The 23,511-nt window shown below is 45.2% G+C and overlaps 1 protein-coding gene across 2 annotated transcripts in view; it reads right to left on the bottom strand.

Annotated features, from left to right (window-relative positions):
* Positions 1-22,066, bottom strand: part of ssbp4 (single stranded DNA binding protein 4) — a 67,595-nt gene extending 45,529 nt beyond the window's left edge. Inside the window, exons 1-4 of one of the 2 annotated variants that reach the window (XM_072699437.1) lie at positions 21,846-22,066; positions 7,827-7,899; positions 5,655-5,716; positions 1,535-1,619 (exon numbers count right to left, since the gene is read on the bottom strand). In XM_072699437.1, coding sequence (XP_072555538.1) covers positions 1,535-1,619; positions 5,655-5,716; positions 7,827-7,899; positions 21,846-21,901 — 276 coding nt within the window. In that variant the 5' untranslated portion in view covers positions 21,902-22,066. The remainder of the gene's footprint in view (positions 1-1,534; positions 1,620-5,654; positions 5,717-7,826; positions 7,900-21,845) is intronic. The other variant, XM_023843703.2, reaches the window with a different exon arrangement.
* Positions 22,067-23,511: the final 1,445 nt, after the last annotated feature.

The following is a 23,511-nucleotide window of genomic DNA, read 5'->3' as shown; positions in this document are numbered from 1 at the left end:
ATCGAGTTACACAGAAACGGGGGGCGACGCCCAGCGAAGGGCCAAGAGAGTCACAGTGTTACTCAAATACCTGCTAAGAGGATCTATCAGTTCACGGGACTCAGCTTGTTTTCCTTCTCGTGAGCCTCAGACACCAGGGAATAGGCCTGTTATCAGCCGCGGCACAATGGCCACCTGATCAAAACTGCGGGTCCTCTGGGAGCTCAGTGACGAAGATAATCAGAGAGATGCAGGCCCAGACTGGCCCACAGGAGCCACGTCACAAGCGTCCCTCAGCCACAAAACAAAGCCCTCTGGAGAAAAGCTCCTTCACACAACATTTGTCCTTGTTGAAAGAGTCAAAACAAGCTAATCATACTCACTTTTGTCACTGTTCTCCAAAACAAAAGAAGAAAGAAAAAAAAGACACCGTCTATTAAGTGAGGAATTGGCAGATTCTGGGTCACACATACAGTTTCTTTAACACACCAGCAGTGCTTGGTCCAGTGCGATACTATCACTGCGACTTCATTTAAGAAGTCAAACTATCTATTTTGTGTAGCATTACATGAAATAGCCACACCGTATAGCATATCAAAGTACACTTGGCATCTGGACAAGATCCAGACAAGCACAGCACACGTGAACGCAAAAAACCAAATCGATCCATGTGCTCCGACTTGGGGTTAACCGGATACACTCTGACCCTCTAAACTTCAGCAAGGTCACAGGCCAAGGGAAACGGGTGATTAATCCTCAGACTAGAACTTAGTAATAGGATATCTGAGCCGAGTGCCCTCTGCTGAAACCCTGGAGAAAGGGCAAAGCTTTCAGGACACGGTAGGTGGGAGACGGACCTTGGGGGTCATAACACTGCAATGGGGCCACGGCTAAAGAATACAGCAGATATCTCTTCTGTACATAATGGGTGAATAGGAATGAGAAGCAGTAAAGACAATCTAGAAGAATAATTTCACGTTCTGTATATACTTCAAGTTCTAGTTAGCCTGAGAATTTTTTATTTTTTTTCCCCCCTAAAGTGAACAGCTGACCATACAGTCTCCTCTGCTAGCTCTGCACCATTATTCACGCCCCACCATGACTCCAGATGCTTTGAGTCAAGCCTGCGCAGAAACCGCGGATGCTAATCAAAGACCCGCACCCTGACAGCCGACTTCCTGAAGGCTCTTTAGGTTGTCCGAGGGGGTCAAAGGTCACAGTGAGGAAGCAAGTCCAGGGAACCCCACAACCGGCATCCAGCATTGGTGGGACTCTGAGGAGGCGGGTCTTCAAGAGCAAGGTTTCTCAACCCAGTCCTCGGGGACCACCAGACGGTCCACGTTTTTGCTCTCTCCCAATTGGCAGGGAATTGGGAGAGAGCAAAAACATGGACCGTCTGGTGGTCCCCGAGGACCGGGTTGAGAAACCCTGTTCAAGAGCGTGCAGTGGTATTTGGGGCATGGTTCACCCCCCCCCCCCAAAATCACAATAATGGGACTACCACCTAGACACCCATCAGTGATTCAGGCAAATGCTTAACAAGGCTGCCACTTACGTAGTCATGGAAGGCCTTCGCCTCACTGGAATGCTCACAGGTCTCCCGTCGATCTGGAGCCGCGCAGTACAGATCCCAGAATACGCTGCGGAGGGGGGGGGGAAAAAAAGAGGCATGAACCAACACGCTCCAGCAACCAAACAACCCTAAAATCAAGCATTCAACCACATGCATGCTTCAACAGCCATGCTCAACAAAGCACAGTGATATACAGGCAGATCAAGAAAGAAAACTGCACACAGTCCACTACTGTCCAGCCCATCTCACAGGCTCCCCTGCAGAACTGGAATTCAGTAAACAAATGTCATCCTAATTCCCTTTTCATTTGACAAGAGCTGCCGTTTACCGATCAATTAAGGAAGGGATTTGTTCAACTAGGAGAAATCCAATCCTTAAAAGCTGAACAGGGGAACACGGTTTTATAACAAAAAGTCTCTTATTTACTTCATTGACTCGAAATACCTGTTTGGCTGATACAAATTAGGCTGCTTAAGATCTTCAAATATTGATTTAATGGATATCCCACGGACGATACCACTCAAAGCTACCATTAAATGCCGAATCTTCAAGAGATGAAAGGGGAAACATTTATCCCCAAGGACAACACACTTAGCGATAATCCGAGCAATTAAAGAACAGAACGCAAGTACGACGTAAAAAATATGACGGCACTGAAACAATGTTTGTTTTACCGAGTGGATTGGACTGAGAGTTACGGCCAAAGTTTTTTGGCAGGTAACTCACAAGAGTCTGGTGAATGACATGCGCGAGAAAGAATGCCTTTGGGTACAGAGGCAGGTAGGGAACGAGGGGACGAGTAGAACAGAAGAGGATGGCAGCAAAAAAATGAGTAAAGGCAGAGCAGCAGCTGTGGAACAAGAGAGGAAACAGGGGCAGCGCTAACTTCAAGACCGCTCTGAGGCCCTCCAAGTCACTTAACAATAAGGCAAAGCCCATTATTATATCTATTAGCTAGCGCTAAAGAGAGCACGGCTTTGTCAGGCCCGAGCTGGAGGGAGAGACAGGGACCGTCTCAAATCCAATCAGCTCATGGCCAAATAAAATGAGCGCGGTCGCAGTCTGTCACCGAAGAGAAGCGCCACGCCGGGGCTGAACGTTTGGATGAGGACGCTAATAACCCAATGTCCTCTTTGTTTCCAGGTGGGAAGTGAGACATCCGTGGTTGGCTAATTCAGACTGTCAGCTGCATTCACTGGCTTTCAACAAAATGGCACTGGATTACCCCCCCCCACCCCCGCCCCTGCCTGCTGCTTCCACGTAAAACATGACTAAAACCAACACAAAAAACACGGCATTCTTATTCACTTAATCTCCAGTACATTGGCCCAGCATGCAACTGTAATATCTTATAAGAAGCCATCGACACTAACTGAAATACAGCCCAGGTTTTCCACAGTGAAACTCTGCCATTGTTTCAAAAGCCAGAAAGAGGATTTGCAGATTTCATGTTGTTTATCTACAGAATATTAAAAAAAAAAATTGCTTAACCTGCAGAATGTTTTAAGCATTTTTATGGCAAAGTGCTTCAGGCCAAAGCAGCTTGAAGTACAAAAGCAGTATGAGTTTTAAAATGTCAAAAACGAGAACCACTGATATTCTGGTCACATTCTCGGTTGCTTATCCACTACATCTTACAAACACATCTGCAACAGAATGCCTTTCCATCCCACCCCACACAGTAAAAAAAGCAAAAAATGAGGTGAAAAGATTGCGATGGCGAACTTCAGCGGCATCTGGGAACATGTGGGTCACGTAATTGTCAAGCTTAATTGTTGCCGCATTTTCAGTAATTAAAAACTATTTGAACTAAAAACGGACACTCACAAGGTGACAGGGGCATCTTGAGTGAAACACCCTTTCTGAGACAGATAAGGGGGGGGGGGGGGGGGGGGGTATTTAAAAAACAAAAAACAGTCCCAAAACCAGATTAACAGACTGCAATGGGGGAGAAAAGGATATACATTTATTTATTTACTAATGACATGGAAGGAGTGGTGAAATGTAATTCACGATGACAAACTTATCTTGTCGTGGAGTCTGTCTTGTGTACCTCTCCAAAATTCTACCGTCAAGTAGCAACGGAGACTCATGCCAGGGTGTGGGGCATGTCTGAGGATCGACGGACTCCATATGTGAAAGCAAAAATTCACACAGGGACTTCCACGCAGTACAGGAAGTTTCAGGAAGTGACAGAACACGCGAGGAGGAGGACCCACGTTAGCCATCTTTGGGAGTTTGTGAAGGTCAGGACTCAGACCTTAAGTGCTACAGACCAAGGAGCATCACGCCAAAATGGACCCACCAGCCTCACGAAGAATTTGAGACCTTTTTTAGCAAGGCTACGCAGAACACAGAAAAACAAAACGGCCAATCAAACATTTTATAATTTCACAGAAACAGTCCCTTTAGGCTGAACCAATAAGCCCAACATCTGACAAGGAGCAATGGGGAGAATGAAGGAAACTGAAGGTCCGGCACATTCTGCCTACGAACGTGGAAAAGGGCTGTGATTTATCCATGTGTGTTAGCAGTCAGAACACCCCTCCCCTCTCCCATGACATCACAAACGGCCCAGAGGAGCAGCGCCGGGCCAACCGGCTTCGCCTCGCCACACAATTACCCTGCGACAAAGGCACATTCCTCCTTCGGTTCCGTACGGGGAATTTCAGCTGTAAGTAACTTTACAGATGTTCCACCTTGGCGACGTGACAGTCCGTCCTGGGATGGACAGTCGCACATAAGCAAAAATAAAAAATAAAAAAAATGTAAAAACTTTATAAACAGATAAAAAAAAAAAAAAATCTCTCCCACCTTCTGTGACCCCCCCCCCCTTCAAACTTGCGCATCAGTTCTCCTCGTCGCCCCCCACGCACACACAGACACCCCCGTGGCTGTAATCCCCTGGCCTGCTTGGCTCGTCTTTTCAGCCAGAGCCCGACAGGAAGCGGGTAGGGGCTGGAGGGGGGAGAGACTCCGAGGCTGGGGTGGGGGTGGTGGGGGGGGGGGTAGGGGGGGTGGATTAGCCTGTTTAACACAAAGGAGCCTGAAATGCAAGGAGTTAATCCGTCCGGGGGCCTCTCCAACAAACAAAGACCGGCCCTCGCAGACAAAGGTTGAGGGTGGGGGCGGGGCGGGGGAGGGGCAGGTTCTCCCCTTGCCATCTGGACCCTTTGTCTGGGGGAGGGGTGTCAGAGCGGGCGAGAGGGGTCCTGGCCCCGGCGTGGCTCCCCAGCCACGTGCTGCTGTTCCAGTCAGACTGACGCCCCATGCCCCCCCCCCCCCCCGCCGCAGCGGGGGCTCTGCCGACGCCGGGCAGAAAGGCGACTTCTCACGGACTGTAAGCACAGACGCTCTGTACGCCTAATGATAAGCTTGCGTGCATTTTCTTACGCAGGTAGATTTAATTTTAGATGCCCTGTGCTATATTAAAGATTTAATTTAACACAGACACACAGCAATAGACGTTAGCATGGAAGGCTAATCCATCACAGCAGGTTGGGCTGGACTTCGGACAACCTGTAGTGCAGGAGAGACTTGTGACCCCCCCCCCACCACCACCACCACCACCACGAGCTCCAGCAAGACCCGGGCAGAGGTGCTCACCTCACACCCCTCGCGAGAGCACGCGACACCAAACCGCTCCGCACCGCACGCTGCACTATTACCCCCCCCCCACCCCCGGAAACAAACACTGCATGAAGAGTGACAGCTTCACAATGCTTAAAAGGCATAGCCAGCCTCTATCCATTGTCGATGATGAGGATGATGACGATGATGTCAATAACGACGGCGAAAGGCAATGCCAATTACAGAAAGAAGTAACCCTGCAATTGGTTGCCTGTTAAGTGAGTCAAGTCACTACTGGAGCCTTTAATCGACACTCCTCTGGTTACATTCAGGAAAGAAGCATCCAAAATAAAATCATCTGTCTCTTTTGAATGAAGGGGTGTGAAAAGGTGGGGCCAACCCCATTACTGCCAAGGGTGGGGGGGGGGGGCAGGGTCCCTGAGCTCTGCCACAGGAGAGACTCCCCCGTCCGCCGCCCAAACCGAGGGCCTTTATCGGGCCGAAAGCCGGTTTTGTCGCACGGCATACGTACCACCACCATGAGTGCAGGAATCCGGGGGGCTCTCCCAGCGTGATGTTCTTCTCCCATCGGATCTGCGGGCGGCAGAGTGCAGGGATCAGACAGGAAGCGTCTCCCCCTGATCCCGGACAAGCTTACGGGGGGGGCGAACCGAGAGAGGCCGGCGTTCTCCCGTCTAGGATTTCCCCACAGTCAGCCCCGGTGAAAACAATCACAGATTAACGAGGCTGCTCCAGGAGTTGCCTCACAGAACCAGGCCCGACTAAATTCACATCACTGGGGCTGCGAGCCAAATTGCATTTCAATTAATGACACGTTTCCACTTGATGCAGGATCTACAAAATCTACCGAATCTTCAGAGAATACATCAATCACGTTACACTTTAACGAGATTGCAAGCTTCACTACTGAAGCACACAGTCATTTTAATCAACTAATATTACATTCAAGCCCCTGTGTTTACATCATTTATAATTTCAACATTCACAATACAAGCGCATACAAGTGTACCAATGCCTGTAACATTTGTAAATTTCATACCTACTAAACATTTCTTTTTTGGTTAAATCCCAAACAGAGTGGGACAAACAGTACACTAAGGGCTGGTTCTGTGTGTTCCTTTAATTCTGCTTCGGCCAATCCCAACAAGCTGGAGGTAAGCACCTCACCGGGGCGGTGGGCCGTGGCGGACGGCCAGCAGCGAGGCATGCGGCACCATCCCAGCAAGCGTGCGGCCTGCACACAGAAGCAGCCTGGCGACACTTGTGTACAAGACAGCGACAGACGTTCTAGGCCACCTAGTACCGGAAACCAACAACGCAACGGGGGTAATGCCAAGTATTTATGTTCCATAATGCCAGTTTACCACTGCCTGGCCACAGTATGGGTTCTAAGATTCCATATGTCCGTTGTTTAAAGAATTTGTTATACGTGACTGATTTATTCAATGAAATCAATCATCGAGGTGGTTGTGGGGGCTGGGGGGGGGGTTAGGTCACAGTGTGCCATGTTTGTGATACAGACATCTCGCATGTGGGAGAGAGATCACGCTTCATGAGAAGCAGAGGCGTTGAGAAGGTGCCGGAAGGATTAACTGAGGCCCCAGGACAAGGGACAGCCAATGTGACTCAGGTACTACTCCCTGCGGAAAACCAAAGGGGAACAAAATCGCCTGCTTCCTGGTGGGGTGAGAGAACATGGAGCAGACACTATACTGGCCGTTACTAGAGCGGGCGCAATACCCACAATGCACTGCCAATACGGAAGGTCCGAAATAGGCATTAAGTCATAACCTGTCACGCGTCACATTACGGACATGTGACATACCTCACGTTCTGCAGGTCAAAAACAATAAGTGGAAACTGGTCGTGTTTGTGAGCAGCATGAGGGGGTTAGAGCCAGCTGAGGGGAGCAACATGTGCAACATTTCTCACGGGGGGGCATATTGTGAGATGTACACTAAGAGGAGCACGTTCAGTCACGTGCAACAAAGACATCTGGGAGAAAGGCAGGAGGGAAAATGGACGCGCAAGAATCTGACCAGAGTCCATTAAGTCATTAAAACAATTGTATACTTACAGTCAGGCCAGAACTATATCTGAAACAAAGAATGGGCAAAATCCCCAAGAGATCCTCAGCTCACTGCTGAATGGGCTTTTTTGGGCACTCGGGTTAAGAACACGTTATTAACCAATTTCACCCGTCCAACCTTTCAGCGGCTGAGATCACACCCTCCCTCCTGCATGTGGCAGCACTTACGAGAGCCCAGGGGCCGGGGGGGGGGGGGGCGGGAACTGCTGAGGGCGGTGTAATACACCGCAGGGCTGCAGGGCGACCCCTTACCCGAAGAATTTGGGGATGCTGGTGCGTGTTAATCTGGGCCGATCGCTCGCATCCTTTCACACAGGCTTGCCGAACCCTGCTCTAAAGGCTGCACTACACAATTACAAAATTGTTAAAAACATTTTTTTTTTCCTTAAAGATATCAAAGCAGCGATATCAAAATTATTTCTGTTTTAGACAATGTCTAAAAGGAAAAATAAATCTAATTTCTTTACCAGATTATAAAACTGAATTTAACTATTATTTAACCTAGACGACTTTAATCCAACCCTAATGGAAATGAGACCAGCGTTACCCGATTCAGCATCTTTTTCAGGATTTACATTTCCGGAAGTTACTCACCTCCGACAGGAAGGTCTGTGCTGATTTCTGTGCTCCAACGTGCAGTAAGTACTCGTACACATATAAAGCTAACCTGAAAGACAAGGGGGGTGGGGGGGGGACTTCTGTTAGAACCTCCACTCTCTCCCCGGAGTTGCCCCTAATTCCCAGGAGAGAAAACACCTTTCCTGCAGAAAAGTTATGACAAGCAGAGCAAATTGCTTTAGCAAACGTGGCACGGAGCGTCGCCACAACATGACACAGAGTCTGAAGTCGGCTTTTTGAAGAAGCCACATCGGCATGCAGACAATAACTATCAGCCACTTATGGTTTTTTTTTTTACCAGCCAGTACAAAAAAAAGGGACCTTATTGTCTTAGCAACACATTTACACACGTATCCCACAACTCTACGACACCGAATGTCTTCTGCACTATTTACTCTCTGTACCGGTCACTTCAATTCAGTAGCTTTACATCATTTTCCCCCCCACGCAAGTTGCACCTTCCCTAATGTTCTCGAGCGGCTGAAGTTAAGCCCGCTGTTCTGGCCACACTGCCACCAGCCACAGCTTCTGTGGACCCGCCAAGGAGGTGCGATGCACCGCAGTCATGCGGCAATCCTCACCTTTACCTACAGTACAAATATAACCCTTAGATCCCAATCCTAACAATACGACACTTAGACTGCTTGGGAGCTGACTGGCAACGTTGCCCTAGGCGTTTCTCCAGTGCGTGAAGATTAAACCACCATCACTCTAAAACAGCACAGACGTTCACAGAGAACACCATCTTTCATCCCAGTCACATGTCATCCAATCACTTACCCCCCCCCAACCCACATCCTTGTGGGCTACAGCTCACTTTACGGCTTCTATATTGTAACTGATTTTATACTGATTTTACACACACACACACACACACACACACACACACACACACACACACAAACATATACACACAAACATATACACACACACACACACACACATCATTTGCATAATAATCTTTTTTATGATTAAGTTTATTTATAAGTGGTTCGACACCATGTTGATTCATATTCCGAGCACAGTGATATTCCAGGTCTTTTTCCCCAAAGTCTGTCTCCCACGCCTACATGAGCCGGTTCACATTGTCATTCACAATACTGCCGTCCCCACAGAAATGTCCCTAAACGCTACTAGACAAGGCATTTTTCATTAAGGTCCCCCCTTGACTGAGTCTCCGATTTACAATTAAAACAATAAAACAAAATGTACTTTCAACAAGTGCCTTTATTTATTTACTTAATTGAACGTTTCAGTTATCTTTTCCAGGCACTTACATTTACATTTTACTTATTTAGCAGATGCTTTCATCCAAAGTGAGATTGGAAATGCTGGGTGAGCCAATCCCTAGAACATTTGGGTTAAGGGCCTTACGAAGGAGAACTACAGTGAAATCATTATGCTGACGACATGATTTGAACCAGAGACCTTCCGATCTTGGGCACAAGGTCTGAACCTGCGAAACGACACACTATCCCAAACAGCGAAAGTGTGAGGCGACCGGGCTAAACAGTAAAGCCACTTCAGGTAGTTTCTACATGCCAGATAATACATTTTGTGTAAGCATAGTGTTAATTACTACTTATTAAATTACCCTAATAGGCTAAATACGCTCTAAATAAATAAATCTGGTGCTTAGTCGGGTGTTGATTTCTGACCTGTTAAATGAGCAGTTCACATAGTTGGTACGAGGGCACAACCTATTCACCTTAAATGGTCTTCATCCTTCATACGGTGTATAATGGGGTCTGCCAAGATTTCAGCAGAACTGTCATGCACAAATTCAAGGGAAGGGAGACTGTCAAGCATGACAAGAGTCATGAAGACAATGACCAGATGATGCTCCTTTAAGTTTATCGAATGGATGTCACCTAGACTGACAAACACCCAACGAATAAGACACGTGTAAGAGTCCGTCTTCTGCTGCGCTCCAATATCTGTCTTTGGAGGAAATAAGACATTTTACAATTTAGATTTTTTCAAATTTATTTTTATTTTTAATTTCACAGCATGTCCTCTTTAGTGTACAACAGGAATAAATATGGTTTCCTAACATCAGTGAAAATATAGATGCAAAAACAAAATGTCCACTGCAATGGACATAAATGAATGGGTGGGATCTCAGGAGGGTATAGAAATACAACAGGATGTACTTCACATTCATCTGGTGTAACCTGCTGAAGGTTTGATTCCATGTGTTGCGCACATTCATGCCATCGTCGTTAGAGCTAAACAAACTGAATGTGCTCAGAGGGATCTGGGCACTAAGGGGGCACAGAAGGCACACAGACGCATGTTCTGGGCTAAAACAGACCCTTTTCTTAATCATTTGACAAAAGATAAACCTGAAATTCCACGCTGACTGACGCCAAGGGCCCACTTGTGAAAATCAGTCAAACAACACGTCTACCACAGCCTAGGCCGTTCAATGATGATCTTAAATGCTTTGGAAATAACCACCTCACGGTCAGTTATAAAAAGTGGGAAAAAGGAGAAAACGATCCCATAACAGGGGCGTTAGAAATGCTGCAGGCTTCAATGCACGCCGGCTGCAAAACCAACGCGCTCTCTGTTCCAGCACACAAGCACCAAAGCAAGTGATCCTACCGAGGACCCCCCCCCCCCCAAACCAGCAGCATGAAAATGGATACCAAATGCAAAAAACATGAACCCAAGAATACACAACTTCAAGACTTCTTATTGTAATTGTACAGTTGCCTGGACAACAAAATTAGCTGGCAAGACCACAAAGATGCAAGAAAGTGACATTGTCAGTACAAGATATAAGAACAATATAAAAACACAATATACACAATGTATACGTACAAGAGACATTGGGGGGGGGGTATATGCAAGGGTATCATAAATATAATAAATGAGGGAGGGAAGGGCTACAGTCAATAGAATCAGCCTGCTCCTATCCGTTTGACAGCGGTAATAAGACTGTGAACCGACAGTTACACTTCCATAGGTATGGCACTGCACGAGAATGTCAACTGCACCCAAGCATCCCCTTACATGAGAGATGGGACCACAGCAGGGCTGCACGATATCACCAGGCTTTCAGGTGATGGGCGCACACATTTGTTTGGATGCCGGTTTTTTTTGGAAAAATACAGTCATTTACTTACGCCAAAAATTTGGTAAGCAGATTAGTACTGTGCCTAAAATATTAACGAGGCCCAAAAGTTAGTCGTCTGTATAAATATCCTGTACTAATAAACGTTTTAAACTTTAAATTGCAAAAAGTACCGTCACACCACCAACTGTTTGCCAAAAAAAGTAGCATGTGGCGTGCGGCGTGCCCCGCAAACCAAATTGAATAAACATAGGATATACTGTATTCATACAGACTGCTTTTGGGCGTCACAAAACGCATCTCATTCATATTTTAGGCACAGTACCAAGATGCTCACCAAATTGTTGACTTGAGTGAATGTCCATATAGCATTGAAAAGCCGGCAGCCGGACACACACGTTATCTAAAGTCCAGGTGATTACTGCGCATGCGCCATATGAGATCGATTACGTCGCAGTGAGATGTCACGCAGCCCGAGTCCTAGGGGAAACGGAAAGACCAGAGGAGAAAATAATAAAATCAAAAGAGGAGAAAAAAAAAAACAAAAAACACTGGCATATGCAGTGAAGAGGCGCGCGGTAACGTGCATGAATTAGCATGTGAAGGAAGGGGATCGGTGGCAAACAGACCCCACACATGCTGCCTGTGGCACTGGCACCGAAATCATAGTCCTCCCTTCTACACATCTCACTTTCAACATTAGTCACAGGAAGGGTCCCCCCACCCCACCCCGTCCCACCCCGTCCCACCCCACCCGACCAGCGCTGCTAAGAGCTAAGAGCCGTCTGTGATGGAGATCGTCAACAAGAGGGGCAGCAGGACGGAGGGCAGCACGCGGCGGCTGCAGGCAGGCAGACAGTCCCGGGGGAGGGGCCCCCGCGATCTGGCTTTATACTCCGGCCCTAAGCTCAGGGCCACCAGCCCCCACAAAAAGCCTGCCTGCTTCCAAACCGTTGGGGAGGTGGGCACACTGGAAAGTCACGCGACATTCACGCCACGGAGCCAGCCAAAATCTCACCCGACGACACAAATTTAAGCACGAGTTTACAAATCAGTCAGCAAGGAGGCTTAGCAAGCTGGGGAGACCCAAACAACATCCGCAAGTCAACGTTCGGCGTATTTATGCAACGCGTTTATTTAGGCGGTATTAAGAAGCAGAATAGACCTGGCAGCGGCGATGAAAATAAACCAGCCGTCTAAGTAATAATTTCTTTAAAATAAATAAATAGATAAATAAATAAATAAATAGATAAATAAAGCGGCAGAAGCCACAGGACAGAGAAACGAAGAAATTCAAATTCAAAACTGTTCAAGTTCACACGTTTTAAAATAAGTCAAACATACTGTTATTCATCTACATTTAATCCGACAATAACCCTATAATAATAAATTAGCTAGCTTATAATCTTCTTGACAGCCTCAGAGAAAGCAGCCCGGCCCACAGGAAATAAAAGCCTATGTTACAGAATGCATTAGGTACTCAGGCGGCTTGTAGCACACAGTATAATAATTCTTCCACTCTTGCGCAAAGATATTAGAAGCTTCCATCAGTGCTAGTCTTTCCTTAGCTTGATTTGAACATTTCAACAAGCATGGAAGCTAATTTCACCATGTGCGCATATAGAGGCGATTAGCTCAGTGAGGAATAAGGTTGTGATGCTGGCCAGACACCAGGCACATTTTGCATGCCATACAGGTGGCGAACAGACCGAACTGGCGTTTTACTAGTAGCTCAGTTTTCAGCTTTTGCATAATGAATGTTACAGCGATGCTCGTTTAGCTTTTAGCATTTTGCTAACAAGGTTTGTGTAGGCTTCAGCTGCACGTGGGGTTTGCATTACCCAAGCGCAACCCCAGCCCCATGAGCTTCAGGGGAGCTTATACCACCTTGTGCAAAAGATCAGGGGGTTTTTGCTGGAGAAGAGACAGGCGAGAAACGGCAGCAAGATACGCGAAGTGCGCAGCCTGACCAAGCATGACAGCTGAAGGCCAATGGGGGACACCGGAGACAGACTCTCTGAAGGCTGAAGCAGGAGCCTAAAATAGGTTACAAATACCCATCATTCCAAACTGCAAATAAATTATATACTTAGTCGTCATATCATTAGACAGGTAATTGCTTAAAATTATGCTACCACCTCATTATGCAAACCTTATTCAAATGTATTTTAGCAAACGTTTTTACATCCTCACAAGCAAGTTTCAACATATCCAGGACAAAGTCAAAATATTTAAATAAGTGGCGAAACAAAATACTTCTGAACTATAGTCTGCAGAGCTTCTGCGTAAGACAATTAAAATCTAAAACACAACGATGACACATCGGCAAGCATCCCTGCTCAAACCATGACAAGCTTGTGGGAGAGATGAGGACCACAGAGGAAGACGAAGAGGAGGAAAGCGAACAAAACATAGCAAGTTAAGGATTATCTACATACATGTTAGGCTGCATTCAAACTAAACAGCTGCGGTCAGTCTGTGTGCCGAGCATTTAGGATTGGGCTGCTTTTCCTGATGGCCCCACAGTGAACGGCATGTACACACTAGGCTCCTTTCTTTGCTCTTCAGTTGCCATTGGATACCTTTTAGGCTTTGGATCTTTTTTTCTGTATAACTAAAGGACTGACCATTAATCGCTGTGTACTTATACAGCTGCACCAGATTTGCATTAGCTGGCTAGAAACCACATAAATCTTACTCTTAGAAGCTCCAGTCCTCGAGAGCTGTCGCGTTAACGCGGACATCGCGTTAATAAAATGTTTATCATTTGTTTTTACTTCCGATTAGATTCCAAAGTATGATGATGTTTACTGGGTGTGAGAATAAGAGACCCAATGTTTTTGCAGGTATGGGGGGAAAATTCCGACAAAGGGGGAGGACAGACTGGTCCACCACGGGCGGAAAGAGTCTTACCAAAGTCTTTAATCTTTTCACATTATGTGCAAACACAGCAGTTATCCGAACAGCCAAACTCACAACACGAAAACTCTGGAGGCTGGTTTATTTTTATGCTTTGTTTTTAAAACTCTTTTTATTTACTTTATCAGGAAAGTAATGGCTTAAAAGAATTGGATACAGTTTTTATATATGAGAACATATTAGTAGCAAATTATTTACAATCAGAATGATACAAGTTCAAAAATGTCAGAACATGTATCATAATATATAGTTTTGCGCCAGTTGTCCTCTTTAATAAATGACTATTCAGCGGCATTATTTTTAAATACATGTTGTTAGATTATTATAATCAGTATGTAGCCTACATCCTACATTCAGGTCTTTACCGATTTTAAACAAATGCCACCTCAATAGCGGCAGAATGTTTCTGAATCTCAGGCAACTTAGAGCTGTCATTACCTTTTGGGAGATGGCCGAGTGTGTGAGTATCAAGCAGCATCCCAGGAGTTTGGTGAAACTTTCACTGGTTGTTGAACTCCACCAAGCCACGGATTGCTAGGATGTGCACGACGGAGTTCTTCTGATCATTAGGTGCCTGAGCTCATCCTCCAATGATACATCACTTTCAGAATCAAGCCAATCAAATCACAAAGAATCAGTACATCTGGGCAACGAAGTCCTGCACTGTTATTGGCTAAAAGCTTTACTACCAAACGGGCTCGATGGCGGGACAGAATTGCACAGTGTACTATATGTACGGCCAACATAAACTGTAGTCCATTAACAATATGAATGAGGTAGTACAGGAATCAGCTCATGTTTAAAAAAAAACAGCACCTCGTAGTCTCTTTCCCCTCAGTTCTCATTAGTATTAAATTTTAAAAAAGCAATAATAATAATAATAATATGCAATTTACACCTCCCTTCAGTGCAGGTCCTTTGGCCAGACTGTTAGTCTATCCATCATTCACTGCAGTCAAGATTTCCAGAACAAGGTGTGCGGGACTCTGCTGTGAAAGGTTTGGATAATGTGTGACAACTTCACAGTGTACGGGTGCTGGGGAAATAAGCTTACTTGGAAAGGAGTGATGCAAAGCCACTCCAAATCTGGCACAAATACCACTCGGTTACTGCAGAGTTTTACACAAAGGTGCACATTAAAGACACTGCAAAATAATTTGCATTTCAGTACAGACATAAAAATTACACATCACTCACACGGGGCTGGACATGAACCTTTCAGGCCAAATCAAGTGTCAGAACGCAAGAGTTTAGCAATTTTTAAAGTCACACTGCGCAGTGAAATTCCATTGCACACTAATGTGTCACCTTCATACCTAATCAATAAACGTGTGTCTGATCAGATAGCTCACGTTAATTATCCATGGTCACTTGAATCCATTCAATACCTGTCTTGATACTGGTGATACAATATCATACAAGGGGAATTATGAAACCATATTTGTTTAAACTCAGTTGCTCCATTCCTGGCTCCAAAGAAACCCTAAGAAAAGCCTGGTAGCAATAAGTCTTTGAAACCTGCTGCAGGACACAGAGGACAAAAAAAACGAAAATCCTCAGCCAGCAAGGCCTATGTGACCATATGAATGTAAGAAATCGCAGTTAAGTTCTCACACTCGTAGTTAACGCCCCTCAGACTTGCTTTATCAAGACATCCAGTTTGTGTGACACTTCCCGGCTAAATCTGCCATATAACTTAAAAACTTCTAACAATTCGCTGCTGCAAAAATTAACTCCCTCGCTCAGCTTTGCTGCATGCAGCCTTGCCTTACTGTAAGAAGCTGCTTCAAGCTAAAGCTGATGAAGAAGGCTTCTAGGTCCTTCTGAAGAACAGCCTGAACGCTCCCGCCACTTTTCATCTTCGACATCCTACTCTGCAGCGTTGGTTTTACATATGTAACGCAACTGTCGATAATAAAAAATGATCTCCCGCAACTTCTGTTGTTTCATGTAGCCAAGCCATTGCAATTTACATCTGGACAACGAGAATGCGCAATGGGAAAGCAAACCACCGGTCACCAATGACTGCGAGGGAGGCTCCCTCCCATTCGGATTGGCTCTTAATGCACTGAATGTTTATCTGTAGAGACACCAAACGGACAGACATCACCGGCAACACCTCGACTCGGCCTTGCAAGAATACACACGCGCGCGCACGCACGCACACAGATTAATAACAGACGTACAGCACCATGCAAGAGCTGTGTATTGCACTGTGGGGTGGGGCACACTCCTCTGCTGTAACTCAAAGCACGAGAGAACTTCTATATTTAGGGCAATTATTCCTCATTTATTTATAAACATTTATTGAGGGATTTAACGTTTCTGCCTGATATACAACATGAGAGAAGCCGAAAAAAAATCTGTATGAAAGAAGGCAATTAGAATTTTGCCACTTTTGATTTTAGGATGGAAGGGAGATCGGCGGCGGAGGAAAGCCGGGGAACCCCCCTCCCCCCCTCCAGACTGTCAGCCCCAGCCTTGCGTGCCTGTTGTGTCTGTGCCTCGGAGATCCTACACCTCAGCCTGGTCAGGGGATTGCCAAACAGGACCCTGCAAAATTCTGTCACCTATGATGGTGTCTCTGTTGCCCATTTAAAAAAAGAAAAAACTATTAAGGAAATCTGAGGGGGAAGGATTACTGGGGGAGCAGGAACCAGGCCATTCCATTCCCTATCGCTCCGATCCGTACCGTTCTATTCCCTATCAGACCGAGCCGTACCGTCCTATGCCAAAAGGGAGTTGTCATTCACAGGTGCTGGATGAAGTGCAGATGCGAGTTCACCTGCTTAAGTCCTAAGCCTTGTGTGACCTAACAGTGCACAGATGAGGAATGAAGTACACCTTCAGCCCTACGCAGCACACAGCCGAGTACCATCGAGCATGGTGATGCTTCGAGGAGAAGCTCTTTCAATGCAACAAAACTTAATATCTTGCCCATGGCTACAAGTTTAGCCACCAAACACACCGAGTTAGCAAATGAACTTGTTTGATTCTGGTTTTATTATTCGACACCGTGGTCAGTAAGCAAAAAAAATGCAGCATGGGGGTGTGAGAAAGAGAGGAGAGAGAGCTGGGGAGTCGGGTCAGAGCAGCATTACACTTGCCTCAACACAGCCGTTTCTTAACCTCTGTGTTCCCTGTACATGGTCAGCAGTTTCTCTCTTGGGTGCAAACACGGACTGATCAAAATTAACCACAGATATCTGCACTGACTTGATACTAGTTCTCATCATAAGAAACTATAATCAGCGGTCAAGCTTGAGTCTGGGATTACAGTTTATTTTAGCCGCCAACGTTAAAATAATGTGGGGGAAAAAAGTGTTTTTCCAGGGTTTCGAGACCAATCAAATGGTAGCAAACTGGGCGCATCGATAAAGATTCCAATAAAATCATGAAATGCTGGGATTGTGCTTCCACTTTAACCACTACTTCGATTAATCAACCGTTACAACTTTTTAAAAGACAGCCACCAATCACCACCAAATAAATACTCGCCTTACAAATATAAACTGGCCTCGTGTTCCTAGCGCTGCAACTTACATTTCATGCAGGGAAATTATCTTTCACTGAACGGGCCTGCTGAAGAAACCGCCGACAAACGCAGCCGACACAGAAGCAGCGGCTAAAGGCTACGATCTTGAAAGAGGGAAAGAACAGAAAGGTCACATCTGAGCATGTGCGGTCTTCAGCGGGCCCTACGGCAGCACCGGTGTGAACAGGTGTGTCAGCAGTGGCCTCCTTTGTCCCGCTCTGTGAGGAGACCCCCCCCCCCCCCTCGCTGCAGCGTGAACACCGGGCAATCCTTCAAAAACACGCGCGGCATACCGAGTTCAAGAACGCTCCCGATTTATTTAAAAACAGACTCCAGACAAAATCCAACATGGCACACTAAAAATTAAGTGACAGAGTATGGCATGCGGAAACATTTTTTTTTTTTGTTTTTTGTGCCACCGCGAAGTCCACTGAGGGAGACCCGAGGAATTATCAGCACATCGAGAGAGATGTTGGGAAGATTACTACTAATATGCTTAGATGCTCAAGAGAAAAAAAAAAGAGACAAGAAGAAAGTGGGGGGGGGGAGTGGGGCGAAATAAAGAATAAAAAGCTGGCAGCAAACTGTGATTCAAATCACAAGTGATTAACTTTCACGTATTGAAGACGCCATGTATGAATTCCACTGATTTCAATAGGACTCTCGATCATTATGATACATGCTGACCTCAGAGCATTCAGACTGTCGGAGGCTCGGCCTGTGAAAGACACTGTATTCCTCATACAAAAATGTTTTCAATGGAGCCGTCATTATGCATGTATGCATCCGTTTCAAAGCTACTCTGTATACTGTAGGAATCCTATTCAATTCAGTTAATCTACATTTGGGGGGGGGGGGTTGTTGCGCTTATAATAATGGCCTTGAAATTCCCAAGCAAAATTTTGCAAGCACTTTCTTCTTCCACTCGTGCTTCTTTACAAATCATCCCAGGAAATCTGAGGCACAGATCCAGAATGCACAATAATCAGCGATGTTCCTCACTCCGGTCCCAAGGTAAGGCAATACAGGAAGTGCACGCCGCGTCATCGAACCCCTTACTTTACAGTCACACTCCCAAAAAGGAGATTCCTCACAATATCACACCCTTGTACTGGGTTGTATTTATCTCTAGTTATGCACAGGTTCTGGTATCACTGTCCCCCTCTTTCTCCACAAGCAGAGAACACCTGCAAGAGGGCTGCCGTTCCACAGTCAAATCTTTTGTTTATTAATCCAGCCAATTTCAGTCTTTTGTTCCATCTGATAAGTAGAGCTGTTCTCAGGGACACATTTTTTACATTAATCTAAATGCGGAGTATTCCGACAGGAAAACCCCGCACTGGACAGCCAGATACACGTCCCCTTGAAGGCCTTAACTGCTACCTCAAACACCTACCAAGTCACAAACCCATAATGCTGCTCAAAACACATTTCAAAGATAAACAAAAAAAAAAAACAAGAGCCTGAGATGCTCACACGGGTTAAAAGCAGGAGTTCAGACCTTCTGAGGGATGAGTTTATTGTTTGGGGTGAAATCAAACAGGGCTTTAGGGTCTTTGACACTCTCTAAGAAAGAGGATAAATCAAACAGTGTCATCTTGGTCTGATTTACAGTCCTCAGTGTGAAAGCAGAAATATGAAGCAGCAGGTCTTATCTACACCAATCTGGTTTAGCGCCACGTCCCTGAGTGGCCAAGGAACCAGAAGCTCAGTCTGACTAGTAAAACGAAGCACCAAGCTGCTGCAACTTCGCTAGCAACGAAACAAATCAGACACGTGGAGAATTCTGACTGACTCGAGCAGCAAAACTGACATGCAGGCATGATGCTGGGCGTCCAGCGTGGTAAAGATGCCAATGAACAAACGATGGGCAGGATGGAGACGCGTGCCACTGACTGGCAGCCCAGCAGTCCTCTGCGGAGCCGATCAACACCAGGCAAGTTTGATACAAAAGACACCCAAGAAAGGTGATCAATCAGTTTTATCTCCAGCTTTCAATATCATCCCTTTACCCACAAATGTAAACTGCAATCGAGCACTAAACGCTCCACTCTGTGATGCACAATATTTCACTATAATTACGGTGCAACTTTTGTTAACAAATCTGCGGTCAAGGCTGGCACGTTTGTTTCACGCACACACCATTACGGTGTTTGCCAAACTATGCCACTTCTCTCTCGTATTTACAACAAGCAACCAGCTTTATTTGTAATCCTTGCCACTTCACAGGTTTTTCCTGTAAAAGGTGCATACATGCAATTTTGATGAAATATCAGATTGAGACAAGAAATATCTAATTTCTCGCTTAATTAAAGTCAGCCTGATGTTACAGCAGATCCAACAAGACATTAAAACAACCTTAACATTTAACATATGCTTTGCTTTCCCGCCTTAGTCGAGTTTAACTAAACACAGGTTCTCCCATGTATCGGAATACAGTAATTCTACTGCAATGACTAAATGAAGCGTAATTGTTAAAACAGTTCGGTGTACTTTAATACCTTAAGTATCCTTAAGACCTTTAAGATCATTGTAAATTTGCACTACACAGTAGCAGGGGGGTTGATCTCAGCTTTCAATCATATCCAATCATACCACAGCTCGGTGGCACCAGAGCCTGTTAAAACTAATACACAGTCTACTGATATCACTGTTCTCACCAACCAGCAACAGATCATGGAAAAAAAAAAACTTTCACGTGGGCACGAGCACACCAACTAAGCCTACACTCCGCAGCACTGTTGTGAATTAAACTGTACAACAAACATTGCTGCGTGCAGTATACGACTATTATATCAACCGTGACAGTGGTGGTGTCTTTATACCGGGAAACGTCTGAAAATAACGCTGCAGCAACGGCCGTTTCATCTTCCACAAATAAAATATTTACAATATGAGGGGAAACGGATGACATGCAAGAGATACACAAGTTTTTAGCACTTCCATAAAGTTCTTAATTTTCATTTTTGGAGCCCAAGAGGCGACTGATTTTAATAGGTTTACTTAATATAGCGGCCAGCTTTTAATACTACAGAATCGATCAGAAAAACTAACGTTGGCCATACAGCACGGTGGATGCAGGCTGTCACTAAAATGCTTAGCATTACCTTTATAACAATGAACCCTTCCAAACGTTTCGGTATAATCTAGTGCTTTCTGTGTTCCATCGATTGATCAAAGTAAGTGAAAGAATCTGCCTTCCGTCGATACACAGTGCAAGGCGGATACGATCGCTTACTTGTTTCGTGATGGGGGGTGGCAGGAGTATTTAAAACTACTTATCAATAAGCCGACAAATATCTGAAATATCGGTGCGGCTGCCCGATTCTGTCTCTCACTCTTAACACAAGTACAGCCAAGAGAAAACCAATTAACTAGCTGCCGAGTTATATTCCAACAAAACGCATCGCTTTGGTAAAATATTTTGCGATATACATTCAGAATCATCCACATCCATCTTCACTATCCATTTAAACAGTTTTAAATTAAACACCATCCAATTAAACGGGTCTCTGATGGTTCTGTTCAATTGTTGACCAAGTTTGTTGATATTAAAACATCAACACATATATGTTATACATTAAGGGTATTCGTGCGTTTATCTTGAATATTTCTGGTGACCTATTCGACTAACTAATTGAAGCCATTGAAAATCATGGAGAAAACCGGAAAAGTGTTTCATTCACAAAAAAAAACACACGATCGCTGACACTAAGACGGTTCACTGAAAAGGCATCTTTGTAAAATAGCTTTTGCAAAAGAACACACAATAGCAAAACCTTGAAATTAACGTCTCTGATACACTTCCTTCTACGGCCGAACAACCTAACATTATTTAATAACCACTGAAACTACGTTTAACTCCAAACAACGAGGGGAAAAAAGCCACATTCTGACAATGCATGTTACCAAAGCTTTAGGAAGGTGCGCTCATAGACTGCAGCGCAAAACTAAAGCCGCCGTCCATAGCATCCCTCGGAAAACTTTACAGTCACACAACGTGCCTTACAGGGTCCGCGGCCACCTATCCGACTCCTCGCAAGCCGACAACAAAGCCAACATCTCCCCCGCTAAACGTTCGCCGCGACACCGAAGCCCACGTCCCCGCTTACAACTCCCCAAACTTGGGGTCTAACCGCGTTATTTCAGCCAAGAAAAAGCCGAGCAGTCCGCCGCGAACACGCAACACGAATGAATATTTTGTGTACTCTTTGGGGAAGAAACGGCTACATCAAAAACGACCGAATATCCTCGTGTTCGGGGTGGGGGGTACATGAAAGAAGGATGAAAGAGCGGCAACTAAAAGTTAGCAAAGCGACGGTCCAGGAAACACGCGCAAGTAACGTAACCGCACGCCGTCCAGCCCTTTAAATAATAGCAACTACTTATACTTGAGTAAAGTATTGCTGGGAGCGCGTGATATACAAAGTAGCCGCGCGCGTGAGTGCGTAATTTCACTTACTTTTCTCTCGCTTGGCTATCGGAAGGGACGACAGCTCCTTTTCCTTTGGCGTACATGCTGGATTCTGTTTTAAGACTTTTACCCCACTCAACACCTGTCAAAGAAAGCAGCCAGGAAAACGTCCTATCTCCATAGCTACCCCCTTAGTGTTTTTTTTCCTCCGTTTTTTTTTTTACATCTCCAACATTGGCCACAAATCAGGCACAGTTTCTATTGGGGGACTTGAAACAGACCGCTGGTGATTTTTTTTCCCAGCTGCTGTTCCAGGAATCCGGTCGTTCCCCCTCCGCTGTGGAGTCAGTGAGGGGGGGCTTCTTAAAGGAAACGCGCACATTTAATGTCTCCCGGCCACCGAAACGAGAGACATGACTGCCGAAGAGTGATACGGCGGCAATGAACGCTGGGGATGATATAGATTGCATCAGTCGAATATTGTCCGGTATGTATGAGCCAGTCGCTGATGTTTGGAGTTTTATTTGTCACGTGATTGGCTAAAAATGTGAAGAATTTAGGAACATACCAGAGGTTCATTGTTTATAAACACATAAAAATGTATTCGCCCCTGAGATAGCAGGACCATTTCATTTTATTGTAACAAAAGGCATAGAACATAGGGTACACACATACACATACTAAAATGTAATCAACAACAGAAATATTATTTTTGTCAAGATGTGTGATATGTGAGTTCCTAAAACCGACATTTTGCTTTGTATATTGTCTAGGAGGGTGTTTCATGGAAGAAGTGTCCCACGTGGTTTGGCAAACAAGGATCTAAAGTATATTAATGAAAGAACTCCCCAATTACATGACAATTATTCCCTGTATATTCAACAAAAAATTGACTCCAATATTACCTGGGAACAGCCCAGGGTTCTGTTACCGCAAGAGGTGACATTCTGGTATTTCTTTTACCATATTACGGGTAGCATCTCCAAAAATCAAATCGCGGCTAAGGCCCCCATGCTAAATTTTGCCCAGCCAGTGGAAAAATTCTTCAACTTCTTCTGCGCTGACAGTTCTGATAATCATCAGCACAATATCAGGACTGGGGTGGATCCAAACACAAAGCCTCTTTTTACAGTTATACTGAGATCATTTACAGCAGCTGTACACAAAGTGATTCTTCATTAAGAATTTGAAGTTGAATGAAAAATTGCACAACATTCCTCAGCAATGGATTGGCTTCTCATTGAAAGTGCCCCTGCCCCCCCCCCCCCCCCCCCCACCTTATCCCCTACTCTGCTTAGGATAAGCGGTGGAAGATGGATAGATGGATAGATGGACTACATTCTTCAAAACAAACAAACCGGTAGTAAAATGTTTTTTTCTTTATAAGTGATGTTATTCATTCCTCCAGCAGCACGGGCACGAGGCTGGGGCAAACCCCAGAAAGCATGCCAGTCCACCACTAGACACGTACACCATCATAAACCACAGGCAACAGTGCCACCCACGGAGCCACCATGTCACCCCCATGTATTAAAGATATACTTTAAAAACAGAAGAATATTTCCAACATATCTGCAAAGTTCTACAGACAAAAAAAAAAGACAAAAACCAAAATGAGGATGCGTGTAAAACCACAGTCGATTTGTCAAAGCTTTTTGACTCCAAGCAAATATCTAAACATTTTTATATAGATCATATACGATGCAGAATCACT

Source organism: Paramormyrops kingsleyae, chromosome 15 (assembly GCF_048594095.1).
Source record: "Paramormyrops kingsleyae isolate MSU_618 chromosome 15, PKINGS_0.4, whole genome shotgun sequence".
Classification (NCBI taxonomy): domain Eukaryota; kingdom Metazoa; phylum Chordata; class Actinopteri; order Osteoglossiformes; family Mormyridae; genus Paramormyrops; species Paramormyrops kingsleyae.
Note: the sequence above shows the minus strand (reverse complement) of the source record. Positions and strands in the feature narration are given on the sequence as shown.